Below are 14,277 nucleotides of genomic sequence, written 5' to 3' on the forward strand. Positions count from 1 at the left end.
TCAGTGGGGCCGGCGGTTGATGTTCCGGGCCCGACGTGGAACCCGGGAGCGGCTTCGCCCCCGGGCTGGCCCTGGCCGCCTGGACCGGCTCCTGCGGCGTCTCTGGGGCTGGCTGTTGGTCTCTGCAGCCCGATGTTCCAGAGGCGAGCGGCTCCGAGTCCTGGCCCGCTGTGTCTGCCTGGAGAGCAGCTCAGGCACCTGGGAGCTGTGATCTGGTCCCGATGGTGCCTGGTTGGTGGTGTCAGAGCTGCTGCTCTCCTGTCCTGTAGGGCCTTGGGATGGCCCCAGTCCCTGCTGGCTGGTGGTGTTGGGGCCAGCGCTGTCCGCATTGGTGCTGGAGGCTGTAAGGGGAGGCAGGAAGGTGAGCGGGACAGATGTCCAGCCCCGGGGTGGGACAGGCTCTCATCCCTCCTGGGCCAAAGGGACTTGAGCAAGGCCTCGCCTGGCCCCAGCCCAGCAGCACGCGGCCGTTTGCCTCTTACCGATGCCCTCTCCAGCACAGGTGTTGCACTCCCATGCAGATGTGCTCAGACTCAAGTTGGAGCAGAGTCGATGGGTGCCTTGTGCAGCGCAGGAGCTGCAGAGGAGCAGCTGCCAGGGCCTGGAGAAAACAGCGGGTTGTGGCCGTGAGGACAAAGTGAGCTGAGCCAGGGAGCGCCCGGCACAGCTCTGGTGCTCAGTTTGTGCTCTCCCAGCCTGTGGTGAGGCTGCGATCCCACGCCGAGCCCCAGAGGGCTGCTGAGGTAACTCACCCGTCTCCCTCTTCTTGTTCCCGGCCATGTGGATAATGGCAGTCGCTGGCATCACAGCGCTGATGCCTAACTCCCAGGGTTGCATAGTCATAATTGTCCTCCCACGTTGGTCTTCTGCAAGAGAAGAGACAGAATGTGATGCCCCAGGACTAAAAATAATCCGTGGCATCCCTCCCCTTCCACCCGATGCCCGGTTCCATGTTAATGGCTGCAAGGGCCAGGCCTGCTGAGCACAGCTTGTGTGCCCTCACATCTCAAGAGCTGCCTGAAAGACACCAACCTGAATGGGATTCGGATCCCCATAGTGAGCATGTCTCGAAGAAACATGTCTCTGTCTCGGCAGTGGGGGCAATGAAAGCAATAAATTCCTGCACACATGGCCTGTTCCTGCAGCAGAAACAGAACAGGGTGAGTGTGAGCCTGGCCTGGTGCTGCTGAGCACGTGCCGTGCTCATGGGGTATGGGAGGGCTCCTACCTGGATGCAAGCCCGGTGGAACCAGGCGTGTCGGCAGGCTGGGCACAGCATGGTGCTGTATGATCTGCTGTGCTCCATGGACTCCATGCAGATGATGCAGGTCGTGTCCTGCACCGGCGCTGCCTCCACTGCCTGATGTGGACGATGCACCCAGCAGAAGGACCTGGGGGAAGATGGAAGGGACGGGCAAGGTGAGAAGTGCTGCGAGGAGGGCAGAGGAACAGGAAGGAGCCCCAGGCCTTGGCTCTGGCTCTGCCAGGCTGCTGGGAGGCGTCACGGCGCGCTCCCGGTCCTCGCTTCTTTGGCTGGTGCTGAAGCAGGGTTGGAGGCTCGCAGGCGATGCCTGGCAGCCCTTACCTGAAATCGTCGCAGAACTGGGTGACGCATTCGCCCTCTGACGTGCAGGAGAGATGGAAGCTGCGGTCGCAGTCCGGCTCTGCGCAGGTGATGGTGGCCCCGCGCTGGCCACAAACGAAGCAGAGCTGTAAAGAGCAGAGCATTTCCCATCAGCTGCAGGCTCAGGGCCTACGCAGCGGGCCCCGCACCTCTGTGCAGGGCACGGGATGGGGGCAGGGCTGGCTGGCACTCTGCAGAGCTGCCTGCTGAACAGGGCTGGTCTGCAAGAGCAGGGATTTCTCTTGGGGCTGCTTGGAAGGGCTGGGATTGCTTTCTTTGCACCAGGCAAAGCTCAGCCATGCCTCCGCTGGCACCAAGCTCCCTGTTCCGGTGCGGTGCTCACCGTCTGCTCTCCCTGCCTGATTGTGCGTATCAGCTCTTCTTCGAAATGGCATGCATTTCTGCTGTTGCTTCCTGGTTTACAAAGACCAGTGGAGAATATCTGTAGAAGAAGAAAGAGCAGGCTCTTGTTAGTGCAGGAAGGAGGGAATCACTGGTTGGAGGGAGGAGGCAGGAGCCATGAGGGAACTCACCACACAAAAAGTATGGAAGTAGAACCCGTTTTTCTCATGTTTGTGCCCATATATGCTCGAGTCCTGATCCACTCGGCCACAGAGCACGCATGCTGGAGAGGAGAGAGGAACAGCAGTGAGCAGCTTGCAAGGCCAGGTGCCCTGGGGGCTGTCCCAGGGGCTGCTGTGTGCCGGCCGTGCCAGCAGAGGGGCAGGGCTGGTGGCCGTGGAGAGGAAGGGGCACTGCAGGCCCAGTGCTGCCAGCAGGCGGCCACAGCCCAACCGCGGCCCCCCTGGCCAAGGAGCAGAGGGGTCCTGCGTGCCCCCGCCTCCCATGTCTGCCGCTGGCAGACCCCCAGCACCCTTCTGCCCTGCGTGCAGGGATACTTTGCTCTCACCTGGCTCACTCGAGCCGGCGGCCTCCTGAGTCCCCTCGGACATCATGTGCATCAACGGCGAGCACTCGCAGAGTGTCTGTCCCAGCAAAACCAGGCTTTCTCCTCTGCGTGACAACCTAGGGGAGAAGCGGGACGAGGCTGAGTTCTCAGCTCAGGCCCCGAGCGCTGGGGAACCCTCCTCCCTGGGCAGCCTCAGGCAGCCCCTTCCTCCCTGCTCACCTCACCAAGTCGCACTGAGCTCGGCCTGAGCCCCGCAGCCTTGGCTCTGTTCCGCACCCCGCAGGTCACAGTGGTCGCTCTGTGCCACACCTGCGGAACCATCACACCTCACCGGGGCTGAGGGCACCCAGGCAGCAGGGCGGAGGCTCTTGCAGCCAGCGCAGGGTGAGGGGCCCGGTGCCATCAGTATCCCAGTCAAGTGTTTATGTGCTTCCGTGACTTTTTGTTGCTTGCTGCTCATTACCTCTCGCTACAATAAATGACTCGATTCACAGAATCACAGCGTCTCAGTGGTTGGCAAACACCTCTAAGATCCCCAGGTCCCACCGTCCACCCCCCACCTGCCCACGGCCCTCAGAGCCACATCCCCACGGTGCTGGGACGCCTCCATGGGCGCTGACTCCCCCAGCTCCCGGACAGCACATTTTCTTTTCAAGCTGACAGATTTTGCAGACTAGAAAATATGCTTCTCTCACCTGCAATGTCAGCAACTGAGATGAAGTTAATTTCCAAATAAACTTATTGTGGCTCAAAGCTGCAGGTAAATGAGTTTTTGAAGATTTTGGAGTTTATGAGGCTATTCTGTCATGTAACAGGTCCTTGCTGCCCTTTCGGAGTCAGTCTTAACCTGAATTTGTGTCACAGAACAGAAAACTGAAAAACTGCCGGGACACCTCGTTTTTCTCAAAAGCTCCTGTTAAATTTGGATGAGCTTCTTTGGGTCAGAGTTGCTTCTGGGAAGGGGCTGCAGAGAGGAGTTCACATCTATGAGTGTGGAGGATTTTCAGCCCTGTGACATGGGCTTGCTACACTCTGAGATGACAGAGGTGCACAGTGCACAGTTGACTTGGAAGCATTCTCCAGAAGTGTGGCATGCAGACTGCTCTGCTGCTTTGATCACCTCTGTGTCATTCTGTGTTTCCTCCGGCACCAGCCCTTCTTCTGCAAAGCATCACCGCACAGAGGCTGGGGAGGCCCTGGGACTTGTGCCAAAGCTCAGAAACCTAGAAGCAAAGCTTTCCCTCGTTCAACCACGAAACCTTTGCTTCTCTCACGTGAGGGGAGGCATGAGGCCTTTGAAATACTTTCTTCTGCATCTTCTGCTTCTTGTGCTATAAAAATAATGATAATAATGAAAAGATATTAAAAAAGAAACACCATAGAAGGATCACATTAAGGCCTCCCCTGGAAAAGATACTTTGTAGTGTGTCAGAGACAGTTTGCTGGCAAATCTGAATGCTACTTCCCTGGAATAAGTGATCGAGTGAGCTGTAAGGAGCCAGTCACTGCTGCACATGAGAGCTATCATGACCTCAGACCTGACCAGAAGCTTTGGCACCAAGCTGGTCCTGGTGTATCTAACTGGGATGAAGGCAAGAGTGCTGCCTTCTAGCATTTGGGGAATGATGGACGGGATTTGAAGCCCTGCACGGGGCTGGGAATAGAGATTCTGTTTAATATGGTATTAGGTAGGTATTACTTCCTCTCTTAGTCCTAGCCAGGTAACAATCTGGCTTCTTGGGAACAATGCAATAAACCAGAGTGAGAACCGCAGCAAAGCCTGCGCGCTCCCAGATTCTCAGTTCAGGGCCTTGTTAGAACTTCAGGTGAAATCATCTGCCATCCAGATATCAGAGAAATAAGGCACCGTGTCCTGGTTGGGAAGGCAGGCTGTCTTGATGCTTAATTGCAGTCAAATACCTGCCAGTCTGAGGGCTGCACCACAGGCAGCACTTCTTCTCACTCACCGAGGCCTAATGAAGGAATACATGCAACTCACAAGAACTGGATCCAAGCCATATCCCTGGAGGTAGAAAGGCTGCACCAGAGCAGCTCCCAGTGTATAGCCGAATAAGCTGAATTTAACAGCATCACAGGAGCTTCCGACTCAGAGCCCGTCCTGCCCAGCCGTGCACACTGCCACACGTCCCAGCCAACACTTTGCCACCAGCAGCCAGCAAGCAGCATCGTGTGAAGGAATCCTTTTTCCTTCAGGGCTGAATTAAGCCACGCTTTGTGCCCCTGCTGCTGGCCAGGGCAGGAAGGCTGCAGATCAGGTCAGCTTGGGGTTCTGCTTCGAACCACTCCATGCTGGCCCGTGACCTCTGAGCAATCCATCCCAGGTTTTCCCTCATAACAAAGTGTTAAAGACCCCACTGCCAAAGCATTCTCCTTGCAACGACCTTCTCAGGCCTCCTGCTCCCCCTGTCCCTGCAGACTGGTTGCTGGGGTTTTGCACTGTATGGTCATACAAACCATGCCCAGAGTTTGCCAAAGTGCACTGGGCACTTCCAGGCCAGCGTCCACCTGTTGCAAATGAAGTCTGACACCATCTCTGGGAGGGCCACCAGCAAGCAAGCTGGGCTCTGCTTGCCGAGTCGGGCTGCGGTGAGCTGGTAGCTCCCCCCTCTGTCCACAGCACCTAAAGCAGTTTAGGATCTGAACAGGTGTCACTTGGAAGACAGGACATTGCACGTTTTCTCTCACTTTTCCACGTGAGAGCATCTTCAGCACAGGTTCCCAGGAGTAAGGCCAGCACACGCCAGCCCCTCTGCTCTGCCCCTCCGAAGACGTGTCTCTCACAATATGCCTCTTGATGGAACTCTTCCGAGTATTTCTAAATGCAGAAAATGGGAAGAGATCAGATAACCTTACTCTGAATCACACCAAATGTTAATTTTGAAGACCTTACCGTACAGCTGAAATCTTCTCTTTGTAGTCCATACTTGGACGTTTTGCAAAGCATTACAAATTTCTCTATAGTAGCATCGTTGCAGGATCCCACAAAACGCCCCAACCTGCTTTTTGTATGCCCTGCTCCAATTAAAGAGCCAAAGTTCTGGATAAGTGCTGTCTTTGTGAATAAACTGAATTCCACCGGCCTCATCTGCTGCCTATAGATTTTTCTTATAGGGTTTTTCATTTGATTAATTCTCTTCACATGTACCACAAGGTACAACTTGCTTGCTTCAACTGCATTTTCCTGCCCTAGCTGCTCCCATGCACCCAAAGGCAGCAGAACATCACGTGCAAGCTTAAAGCAAAGGCTCTATGTAGGTGTGAAGGGAGCTGAATAATTGCAAATTGAAATTCAAAGCAGCTTCCCACTGAGGTGTGAGTGAAAAGGATTGTGCAGAAAAGCAAATCACTTGCAACAAAATGATAGTGACGTTTATGGAAGGGTTTTCACAACTGCTCTGTAAATCCCCCGCCAAGTGCTGCAGCTCTCCCCTGGCTGGAGGACAGCAGTGCTGACCCACGCCATGGTGCGGCCCATTGCAAGCTGCCAGCTGCACAGAGGGCTGCAGTCAGCTCACAGGAGGATGGCTGCTTCCTTCACAGTGTCGGACAGGCAGCTTGCTTTCTGCTTTCCTCGTATGTGGGACAGGAAACACACTGTGCCACCTGCCTTTAAAATGTCCTGGTAATCACATACCTTGTAAGGATTTGGGTTGCCCTTGGAGCTGAGCAGGGCTCTTCATACTGTGCTGAGTCCAATGCCTTTCCATGCCATTCTATGCAGATGATAATTTGGCTGTGATTCCCAGGGTAGTTGCTGAGCAGCACTGTGGTGTTTGCACATCTGCCAGGTTACAGGTGTTTAGAAGTAGGAATGACTGTGATGTCTGTGTTGGCAGGTCGCTGAGAGGGGAGTGCAGACACATGAATTGCCTGCTGGACCACAAAACCGTGGCGCTGGTGGAGTTAGCAGGGGCAGTTGCTTTCCAGTTGTTACTGTCCAGTAGCAAACAGTGTGTCCCTGTTTTAGTGGTGGAAGGTCTCCAGGTTCAAATTCTGAAGCTGCTGCTGAACAACAAGGACAGAGGAGGGGTAAGCACTCTGTAGATCTTTTGCTACATTGTGTCTGCATCCCAGGACTTGTAAGGTACAGAAGTGCAGGTGAGGAGACATTCTGTCCTCAGAAACAGTTCACTAATTGATCTAGTAAGGCAGGCTGAAGTGCAGAAACATGTTTTGGGCTCTGCTGCTTTGCCAGTATTGACTGATGACATGAGCTGCACCTGGGCCAGCCTTGTGTTTCTGTTGAACTAGGCAGACACAGTCTGACTGCAGTGCATTCTACTCTAACAATTAATATTAATTCCAGAGAGAAAAGAAATGGCAGGCGTGTGAGCGTGTGCCTCTACAGAGCAGGTGGAAGATGTTCAGCTGCATAAAGCTGTGCATCTTCTGGCTGTCATCAGAGCATCCCAGTATGGGCCTCAGAAGACACAACACTGCAGAGCAGTGGCCCACAGGCTGCTCATGGGTGCTCCAGCAATGGTAGTAGCTGGGTCAACTGCTTTCTCTTGCTGAACATACTTCCCAAGCATATACAGCTCTGCTAATGCCTTTCTCTGGGAGTTCCTTTCCCTGTGAGTTCACCACCTGCTTTTCCTCCTGCCAGGGGGAAGCATCCAGATACATCTTCCTGAACAAATTCCGCAAGTTTCTTCAGGAAAATGCTAGCAATAGAGGGGTAAGTCAGAGGGGCAGCCTTCCCACAGGCCTCACCTGAAGAGCTCTCTGGTACCTTTGGGGTGGGAGCTCTTGCCCTTTTGGCTGAGCTGCTTCCAGCAGATGAGCAATTGATACCTAGATAGAGCATCCTCTTCACCACCTGGGTGAGGACCGCTCTTCTGGCCTTGGCTCAGGCTGATGGCCTGCAGCTAAGGAAGGTGGGGATGTTATTATTATTGCAGGAAGCCCTTTCCTCACCAGCCTCTCTGCGTTAATGAGCAGCCCACCTTCAGAGGCAGAGCACGTGGTATCCATCCACCCATCACACCAGCTTGTTACTGTAGGGCCAGGGGTTTTCCAGAGGTGGAAGCAGCTAGGTGCCATCAGCGCTGGGCTCCATCCCGGTGCTGGAAACCAGAGGTGCTTTTGGAAACGGGTGCATGCGCTTTCAGCAGGACTGAGAACAGGAAGTTTCTGCCTGGCCCACGTGGCCACCACAACTAAGAAGCACCTTCACAGCTGCCCTAATGGCTGAACTCTCATTGTTGCCCTAGAACTTGACTGTGTTGTGCCCACCAGGGTACATGGTGTGCTTCCTGCACCGGCTCATTGCTGCCCTGCGTTTCTTCTGGGATGGCCACAAGGCAAAGGCACCTGCTGCGCTGAGCAGTGAAGGTAAGGCCTGGAGGAGAAGCTAGCAGGACACTTCTGTGTTTGGGACAGGGTTTGTTTCCTGGCACTGCTCTCCAGGATGCTGAAAGCTTTGTGTTTCTCATGGGTGCTGATGCTTTCTGCGCCCTGAGCCTGATGCCACTAGAATATATGGTATTTCTTCTGTTCCAAACGCTCGCCGCGGCCTGCGATGGCGCTGCTCAGCTGCCTTGCGGCACGTTGCGGTGCCTTACGGGCACAAACGGGACTGCAGCTCAGGCGCCGCCCACACGCGCGGGACACCCGGAAGTGAGCTCCACCAGCCGGGGAGGAGACGGAAGGCCCACGCTCTCGCGAGATCGTGCCACCCAATCAAAGGTTTCGTTCGTTCCCTTCTTCCGCCCCTCCCAGTGCCGCGCCGCGGTGCCGTCGCAAGGGGGCGCAGTCGGTTCTGGTCGCACGGGTTATGACGTCACCGCGCCGGAAGCGCCGCGAGACAGGGAAGCGGAGAGCGGGGGGCGGGAGGAGCGCTTTATTGGGCCGCCAGAGCGGGGCGGGCGGAGGTTTTGCGGCGTGCAGTCGCCTACACGGCTGTGCCCTGGGACTTGTCCTGCTTTAGCGCAATGACGAACTTGAAGGCGGCGCTCACGGCGTTGAAGATGCTGGCCGCCAGCTCGTGCTTCTTGCTGTTGATCTCCAGCCGCAGCGCCTCCATCTCTCGCTCGATCAGCGCCGCCCGCTCGTTGAAGCCGTGCTGCAGCAGCTCGCTGTGCTCCCGTAGCTTCGCTTCCAGCGCCCGGTCCAGTTCCCGCTGCGCGCTCTCCGCCTCCGCCTGCATCTTGGCCTCGAGGGCTCGCAGGTTCTGCTCGTAGCTGTTGCGCTCGTCCGCCAGCAGCGCCTGCAGCTGCCGTTCGCGCTCCGCCGTCGCCTTCTGCTGCTGCTCCAGGAGCTGCGTCTGCTGCTTCTGGTCTGGGAACAAAGGGACGGGGTGAGGAGTAAGCAGGAGCTGAGCCTTGTGCTTCTGGTTAAGGAACCGAGTGGGGGTCCCCGTGGCACGGGGTGATGGGCCAAAGCGACAGTGCAAGGGGACGTGAGGAGAAGATGGAGGGGCTGGGGACAGAGTGCGGGGATGTGGGGATGGGGTGAGGGTTCGTCAGGGAGGAAAAAGGAGCAATTTGAGGTGTCTCCTGGGTGCACCGGGACGCCCCAAGAGATGTGTGTAGTCTGGGAGATGTCCCCGGGGAGAAGGGGAGTCCTCGAGTGCTGGGGCCATCATGAGATGCCTGTGAAGCGTTATAAGGATTCCCAGAGTACATGGGGATGCCATGCGCTGTCGTTGGGGGACACGGCCTATGGAACAAGGGAACGCTGTGAGATGTCCCCAAGGAATAACGCAATGCGTCCGTTGTTCCTGGAGGACACGGGGATGGGTGAGGGGGGAAGGAGAGAAGGGACGGCACTGGGACGCGCCACTCACCCTCCAGCTGCTTCTCGGCCTCGCTCAGTGCCTTGTCTGCCTTCAGCACTGCCTCCGCTTCTGCCCGGCGCTCCGCCAGGAACTCATCCAGCACCTCCTCGGCCTGTGCATCCCCACACGATTGAGGCATGGCCTCACCTCCTTATTCCCGATCCCCTGCCTAGAGCTGCCCTCACCTTGGGGCCCTTGGCCTTTGCTTGCCGGTAGGCCTCCAGCAGCCGCTGCCGCTCGGCCTCGTAGGCGCGGTAGCCACCGGGCTGTGCGTAGGCCCCACGGGACAGGCTGGTATCCAGTGCCCCCGCCAGCTCAGCCAGCAGCGCCTTGCAGTGCTGCCGTGATGCTGCATTGTTCTTCTCCTGCAGGCGGCTGTACTCCGTGCTGATCTGTTCCTGAGGACAGGATGGGGGCAGGGTCACGGTGTCAATGGGGAGAGTGCAGGTGGGAGCAGAGGTATGGAGGCAGTGTTGGGGGGACGTGAGGATAAGGTAATGGAGATGGAGTGCATTGAGGGGATGGGGCCAAGGTCGTGAAGACAAGGGCAGCCTGGTAGGAATAGGAGCAGGGTGGCAAGGACAGGGACGGCGCTGTGGCACAAGGGGGGTGGCCACGCACTATGAGGCGCCGCTGGTGCTCCTGGTTGCGATCCCGGAAGCTGCGCTGCTGGAAGACGACGAGCGCCTCGTGCAGGTGCTCCCCGTGCGCGGCCGAGAGCTGTGCAGGCTCTGTGGGCAGTGACAGCCCCCGCATGCCCCCGGCATAGGCCTCCAGCGCTGCCGCCACCGCAGCTGCGTTCTCGTTGGCCATCATGGCTGCTGCTGCTCCCTGCAGGCAGGGCAGACGCCCGCTGTTGATGGCCTCCACGTAGCTGCTCAGCAGCGTGCTCAGGGCTGTGGGGAATGGCACAGGGACACCTGCCTCGTTGTTGGCACCTTGCTGCTGTGTGTTGCTGTTGTCCCCTGTCTTCCCCGTGTTTTTTGCCCCATTGTCACCCTGTCATCGCCCAGTCATTGACTTGTGTCGCACTGTGTTGCCATTGTATCCCTTTTGTCCCGTTGTCATCACTCTGCTGTCCCCAGTGTTATCACTCCATTGTCTCATGTTGCCGTTGTCATTGTCCCCCTGTTGTCCTGTGTCACCACTGTCACCCCGTTTTCACCCTGTTGTCCCATGGCACTCTTGCCTTCATCCCAGTTGTCCTGTTGCTTTTGCTGTTGTCCCCCCATCATCCAATTTGCCATCATCACTGTCCTCCCATGGACCTCCTGTCGTCCCTTACAATGACATCATTATCATCAGCCTTCAGTCAGCGCGCTGTCACCCTGTTGTCCTGCCTCGCCGTCACCCTGTTGTCCTCTGTGTCACCATGCCCCCAGTTCTCCCCGCTCCCACCCTCCCCTTACCTCGCCCTGTCAGTGCTCTGCCGTCAGGCAGCGTCTTGAGCCTGGAGGAGCTCAGCACATAGTCACAGAACTTGGCTGCCTGTTGGAGGAAGCGTGGGGCCAAGGCGGCCTCGGGCAGCTCCTCCATGCGCCCGTGCTCCTCTGTGCCCAGTGGCGAAGGCAGCACGAAGCACTTCCGCGTGGGGAAATAGTTGCGGAGGCACTGCCGCGTCGCATTGTAGTTCTGCACCTTGCGGCCGTACCCTGTGGCAGGCAGGCAGCTGTTGGTGCTGGCGCAGCCGCTCGTGAGGGCCTCCCTAATGACCCCAAGGGGGGCCAGCACTCACCGTGCTTGAGTTCCAGCACCTGCTGCAGGTACTCGTCCTCGCTGATGGGCCGCTCGCCCACACGCAGCTCCAGTGTGAAGTCCCGCACCACCCACACAAAGCTGGGGAAGAAGCGCATGAACTCGCAGTCCTCGGCCTCATCTTCTCTTTCAGCGCCGTTGTTGCCATCCTTGTCCCTGTCCCGCACCTGGATCAGCTCCGACAGCTGTGTCACCAGCCTGCCCCGCTCAGGAGCACAACGCTCCCCAAATTCTGTGTCCCCTCCAGAATCCTGTGTACCCCCCAAATATTTCTGTCCTCCTCTGTACGTTGTGTCCTGCCCCACGGTGCCCATCTACGCCCTGAGTATTGCACTCCCTCTTAGAGCCTGAATCACCCTTAAATCCCTCAGTTTCCCCTTAAGTCCTCTGCCCCCTTGCCGAGTTCCCCCAGTTTTTCCCCAAATCCCAGTCTGACTTTGCCAACATCCCCCAGTCTTGCCACACGTCCCACGCTGCCCATGTCACACAGGTTTTCCCCAGGTTTCCTGTAGCCTCAAACACGCAGTGTCAGCCCAAATCCCCCACCCTAGCCCTATCTCCCATTGCCCCAGTCCCACAGCTACAGCCCGTGTCCCGCATTGTCCAAGTCGCCCGTAGCCCCAAGTCCCCAACTTTCACCCCAATGTCCCCCATCCACTCAGCTCCTTGCAGGATACTCGAGGTACTCCAGTGCCTTCTGGTCGATGGTGCCTATGCTGTTGTACACCAGAGTGCTGGACAACAGCAGCGCCAGTGTGAAGATCCAGGCGTCGTTTTGGCTGTCACCCTGTGCCCACAGCTGGGTTAGGGGTGCTCTGGACTCCGGGGGGAGATGTGGGGCCAGCCTTCCCCCCGGCACCCACCTTGGTGGGGTCTCCCAGCCCCTCGGTGTCCAGCAGCACCAGCATCGCTTCGGGCCGCTGTGGGTGAGGCAGGCACCACATCCAGATGCCCTTGGTCTCTGCCTGCACCGTGGGGCCCAGCGGGAAGCCTGCAGGTGGCGAGCCGTCAGGAATCCCCAGCATACCCCAAAACGCCCCGCAGTGAACGAATGCATGGGCTTCTGCCCCCAGCTCACCAGTGCGCTTCTGTGCCAGCCGGTTCATCAGGAAGGACTTCCCAGTGCGGTAGGGCCCGGCGATGGCCACCACCACCAGGGGCTGGGCCACCTCCTGCAGCACTGCCAGCGCCGTGGGGTCCAGGGACAGCTCGCCATTCTTGTTGTTCACCAGGCACAGTGGGGCCGGCATCGGGAGCACCGGAGCATCCATGGTTGTGCTGCTGTGTGCGGCTTTGCAGTGCTGAAACGGAAAGAGAAAGCAAACCCAGCCCTCCCCCTGCTGTTGGTTTTCCCTTCCTGTAAACACCCATCGCTTCCCCGAAATCACAATGCCTCAGCTGTGGCCTTCATTCTTGTAGGGGCAGCTGGCACAGGTACAGCATATCGCAACCGGTTGGAGACAACACCCATCCTATTATCCAGACTGAAGGACTTCCACTATGGTGCAGCCCAGCGATGGACACGTCCACCAAAGGGCTGGTGATCCCGCACTGCACATCAGCACTGTGTCTGTGTGTGTGGGGGGGGTGACAGACAGCATGCTGCTGTAGCAAACCAGGCAGAGGGGGGCCAGCGTCAGGGGCTCCAGAGCCTGCTTGGCCATGCAGCTGCCAGAACCGAAAGGGAAAGCACACCCAGCTGCTATGGACGCATTTCCTGCTGCTGCTTCCTTTGCTTTACCCAAACAGGGTAGTCCCAAAATGTGCTGTCCCAAAATGACAACACCTGGAAAGCGTCACAGAATTTATTGCATGGGCAGCTGGCAGGGCACAGGGCTACACATGGCTGTCCTCATCGCTGTCCTCATCGCTGACCTCCTCTTCGCTGTCACTGTCTGACAGCACGAGCTGAAGAGATGTGAGCAGATTACTCAGGAAGTTCACACCCGTGCGGCACCATGAGGAGATCTCCATTTCCCTCTTCTCCTTCTGCATCTGCTCCATCATCTGCTGCATTGCCATCTCCATGCGTTTGAAACCCTCGTTCATCAGTGCCTTGCACTGCTGTGGGATAGGGAGTGGGGTTGCTGCCACCACACGGTGCCGCGGTGCAGCCACAATGCAACAGCACCACCACCGAGCAGCTTAATGCAGACACGGTGTGCTGGGAGCACCACAGAGCAAGTCCATGGTACGTGTGCAACGTGCCAGCATCACCACACACCTTCCTGGCACAGCCACACAGGCCCATGGGGGAGCTACAGTGTGCTGGTGCCACCACCACACAGCGTCACAAACCTATGGAATAGACATTACATAGCCAGCAATGCCGTCTAACACCATCACGGTGACCACCTTCACAGCCACAGCATGCCAGTACCACCGCACATCAGAACCATGCTACAGCCACAGTGTGACACTAACAGCACACAACACCACTTTCCCATTACACAATAGTCATGGTGCAGCCACAGTGCCTCTGTACCGCCACACAACACCTCCATGGTACCGCCATTGTGCTCCAGAGCCACAACCCTGTACCTCCAGTGCCGCAGCCAAAATGCACCTGTACCACCACACAGTCACACACCACCACGGTACAGCCAGAGTGTGCCTGCACCACTGCACAACAGCATCACTGCCCACCCTCTGCTGCTGTTTGTATGGAGGGAGCTGGTTGATGCAGTTGCTGAACCTCTCTCCATCATCATTGAAATGTCCGGGCTGTCAGGAGATGGAGACTGGAAAAAGGCGAACGTAGCTGCCATGCATAAGAAAGGGGGGAAGGAGAACCCGGGGAAATTCAGCCTAACAAGCCTGATCTGTGTGCCTGGGAAGGTCATGGAGCAGATCCTGGATGACACACTAAGGCTCATGAGTGACGACCAGGTGACCCCAGGCAGCTGGCACGGCTTTGCCGAGGGCAGATGGTGCCTGACCTGCCTGGTGGCCTTCTGTGATGGAGTGACGGCACTGGGGGACAATGGAAAGGCGACTGATGTCACCTACCTGAAGCTGTGCAAGGCCTTTGACGTGGTCCTGCACCGCATCCCTATTTGTAAAACGGAGAGATGAGTTCAGAAGGTAGACTCTTTGGTGGATAAGAATTGGTTGGATGTTCACAGCCAGGTGGTTGTGCTCAGTGGCTCCATGTCCAGGTGGAGGCTGGGCTCGAGCCGTGTCCCCAGG

At 57.3% G+C, this 14,277-nt stretch overlaps 2 protein-coding genes across 4 annotated transcripts in view; both read right to left on the reverse strand.

Moving 5' to 3' along the window:
- The window catches only part of LOC125698912 (PHD finger protein 7-like), a 26,944-nt gene continuing 12,667 nt past the window's right edge, over nt 1–14,277 (reverse strand). Inside the window, 9 exon segments of the mRNA XM_048957835.1 lie at nt 1–341; nt 483–601; nt 753–866; nt 1,033–1,156; nt 1,159–1,391; nt 1,586–1,710; nt 1,968–2,066; nt 2,158–2,249; nt 2,535–2,997. Of these exon segments, the coding sequence (XP_048813792.1) occupies nt 1–341; nt 483–601; nt 753–866; nt 1,033–1,156; nt 1,159–1,391; nt 1,586–1,710; nt 1,968–2,066; nt 2,158–2,249; nt 2,535–2,586 (1,299 nt within the window). The 5' untranslated portion in view covers nt 2,587–2,997.
- LOC125698706 (guanylate-binding protein 4-like) lies at nt 8,383–12,697 on the reverse strand. 3 transcript variants are annotated; one of them, XM_048957387.1, is made up of 9 exons: nt 12,167–12,697; nt 11,952–12,079; nt 11,766–11,875; nt 11,069–11,286; nt 10,743–10,985; nt 9,955–10,253; nt 9,519–9,731; nt 9,343–9,445; nt 8,383–8,834 (listed from the first exon to the last, which is right to left on the reverse strand). In XM_048957387.1, exons 1-9 carry the CDS (start codon nt 12,357–12,359, stop codon nt 8,449–8,451), a joined length of 1,893 nt encoding a protein of 630 aa, XP_048813344.1. In that variant the 5' UTR covers nt 12,360–12,697; the 3' UTR covers nt 8,383–8,448. The 3 variants fall into 3 exon arrangements, with proteins under 3 accessions (XP_048813344.1, XP_048813345.1, XP_048813346.1); XM_048957388.1 differs by having other exon boundaries at nt 9,955–10,229; nt 12,167–12,695; XM_048957389.1 differs by having other exon boundaries at nt 8,718–9,215; nt 12,167–12,695.

Source organism: Lagopus muta, chromosome 11 (genome assembly GCF_023343835.1).
Source record: "Lagopus muta isolate bLagMut1 chromosome 11, bLagMut1 primary, whole genome shotgun sequence".
NCBI classification, from domain to species: Eukaryota; Metazoa; Chordata; class Aves; order Galliformes; family Phasianidae; genus Lagopus; species Lagopus muta.

What these genes read in the sequence shown, in the direction of transcription:
- LOC125698706 (XM_048957387.1), bottom strand. Translation starts at nt 12,359, where the DNA reads ATGGATGCTCCGGTGCTCCCGATGCCGGCCCCACTGTGCCTGGTGAAC. An exon ending in GCTGGCACAGAAGCGCACTG is followed by an intron (nt 12,080 to 12,166) that starts GTGAGCTGGGGG and finishes CGCCACCTGCAG; the next exon opens with GCTTCCCGCTGGGCCCCACG. An exon ending in CAGAGCACTGACAGGGCGAG is followed by an intron (nt 10,254 to 10,742) that starts GTAAGGGGAGGG and finishes ACAACGAGGCAG; the next exon opens with GTGTCCCTGTGCCATTCCCC.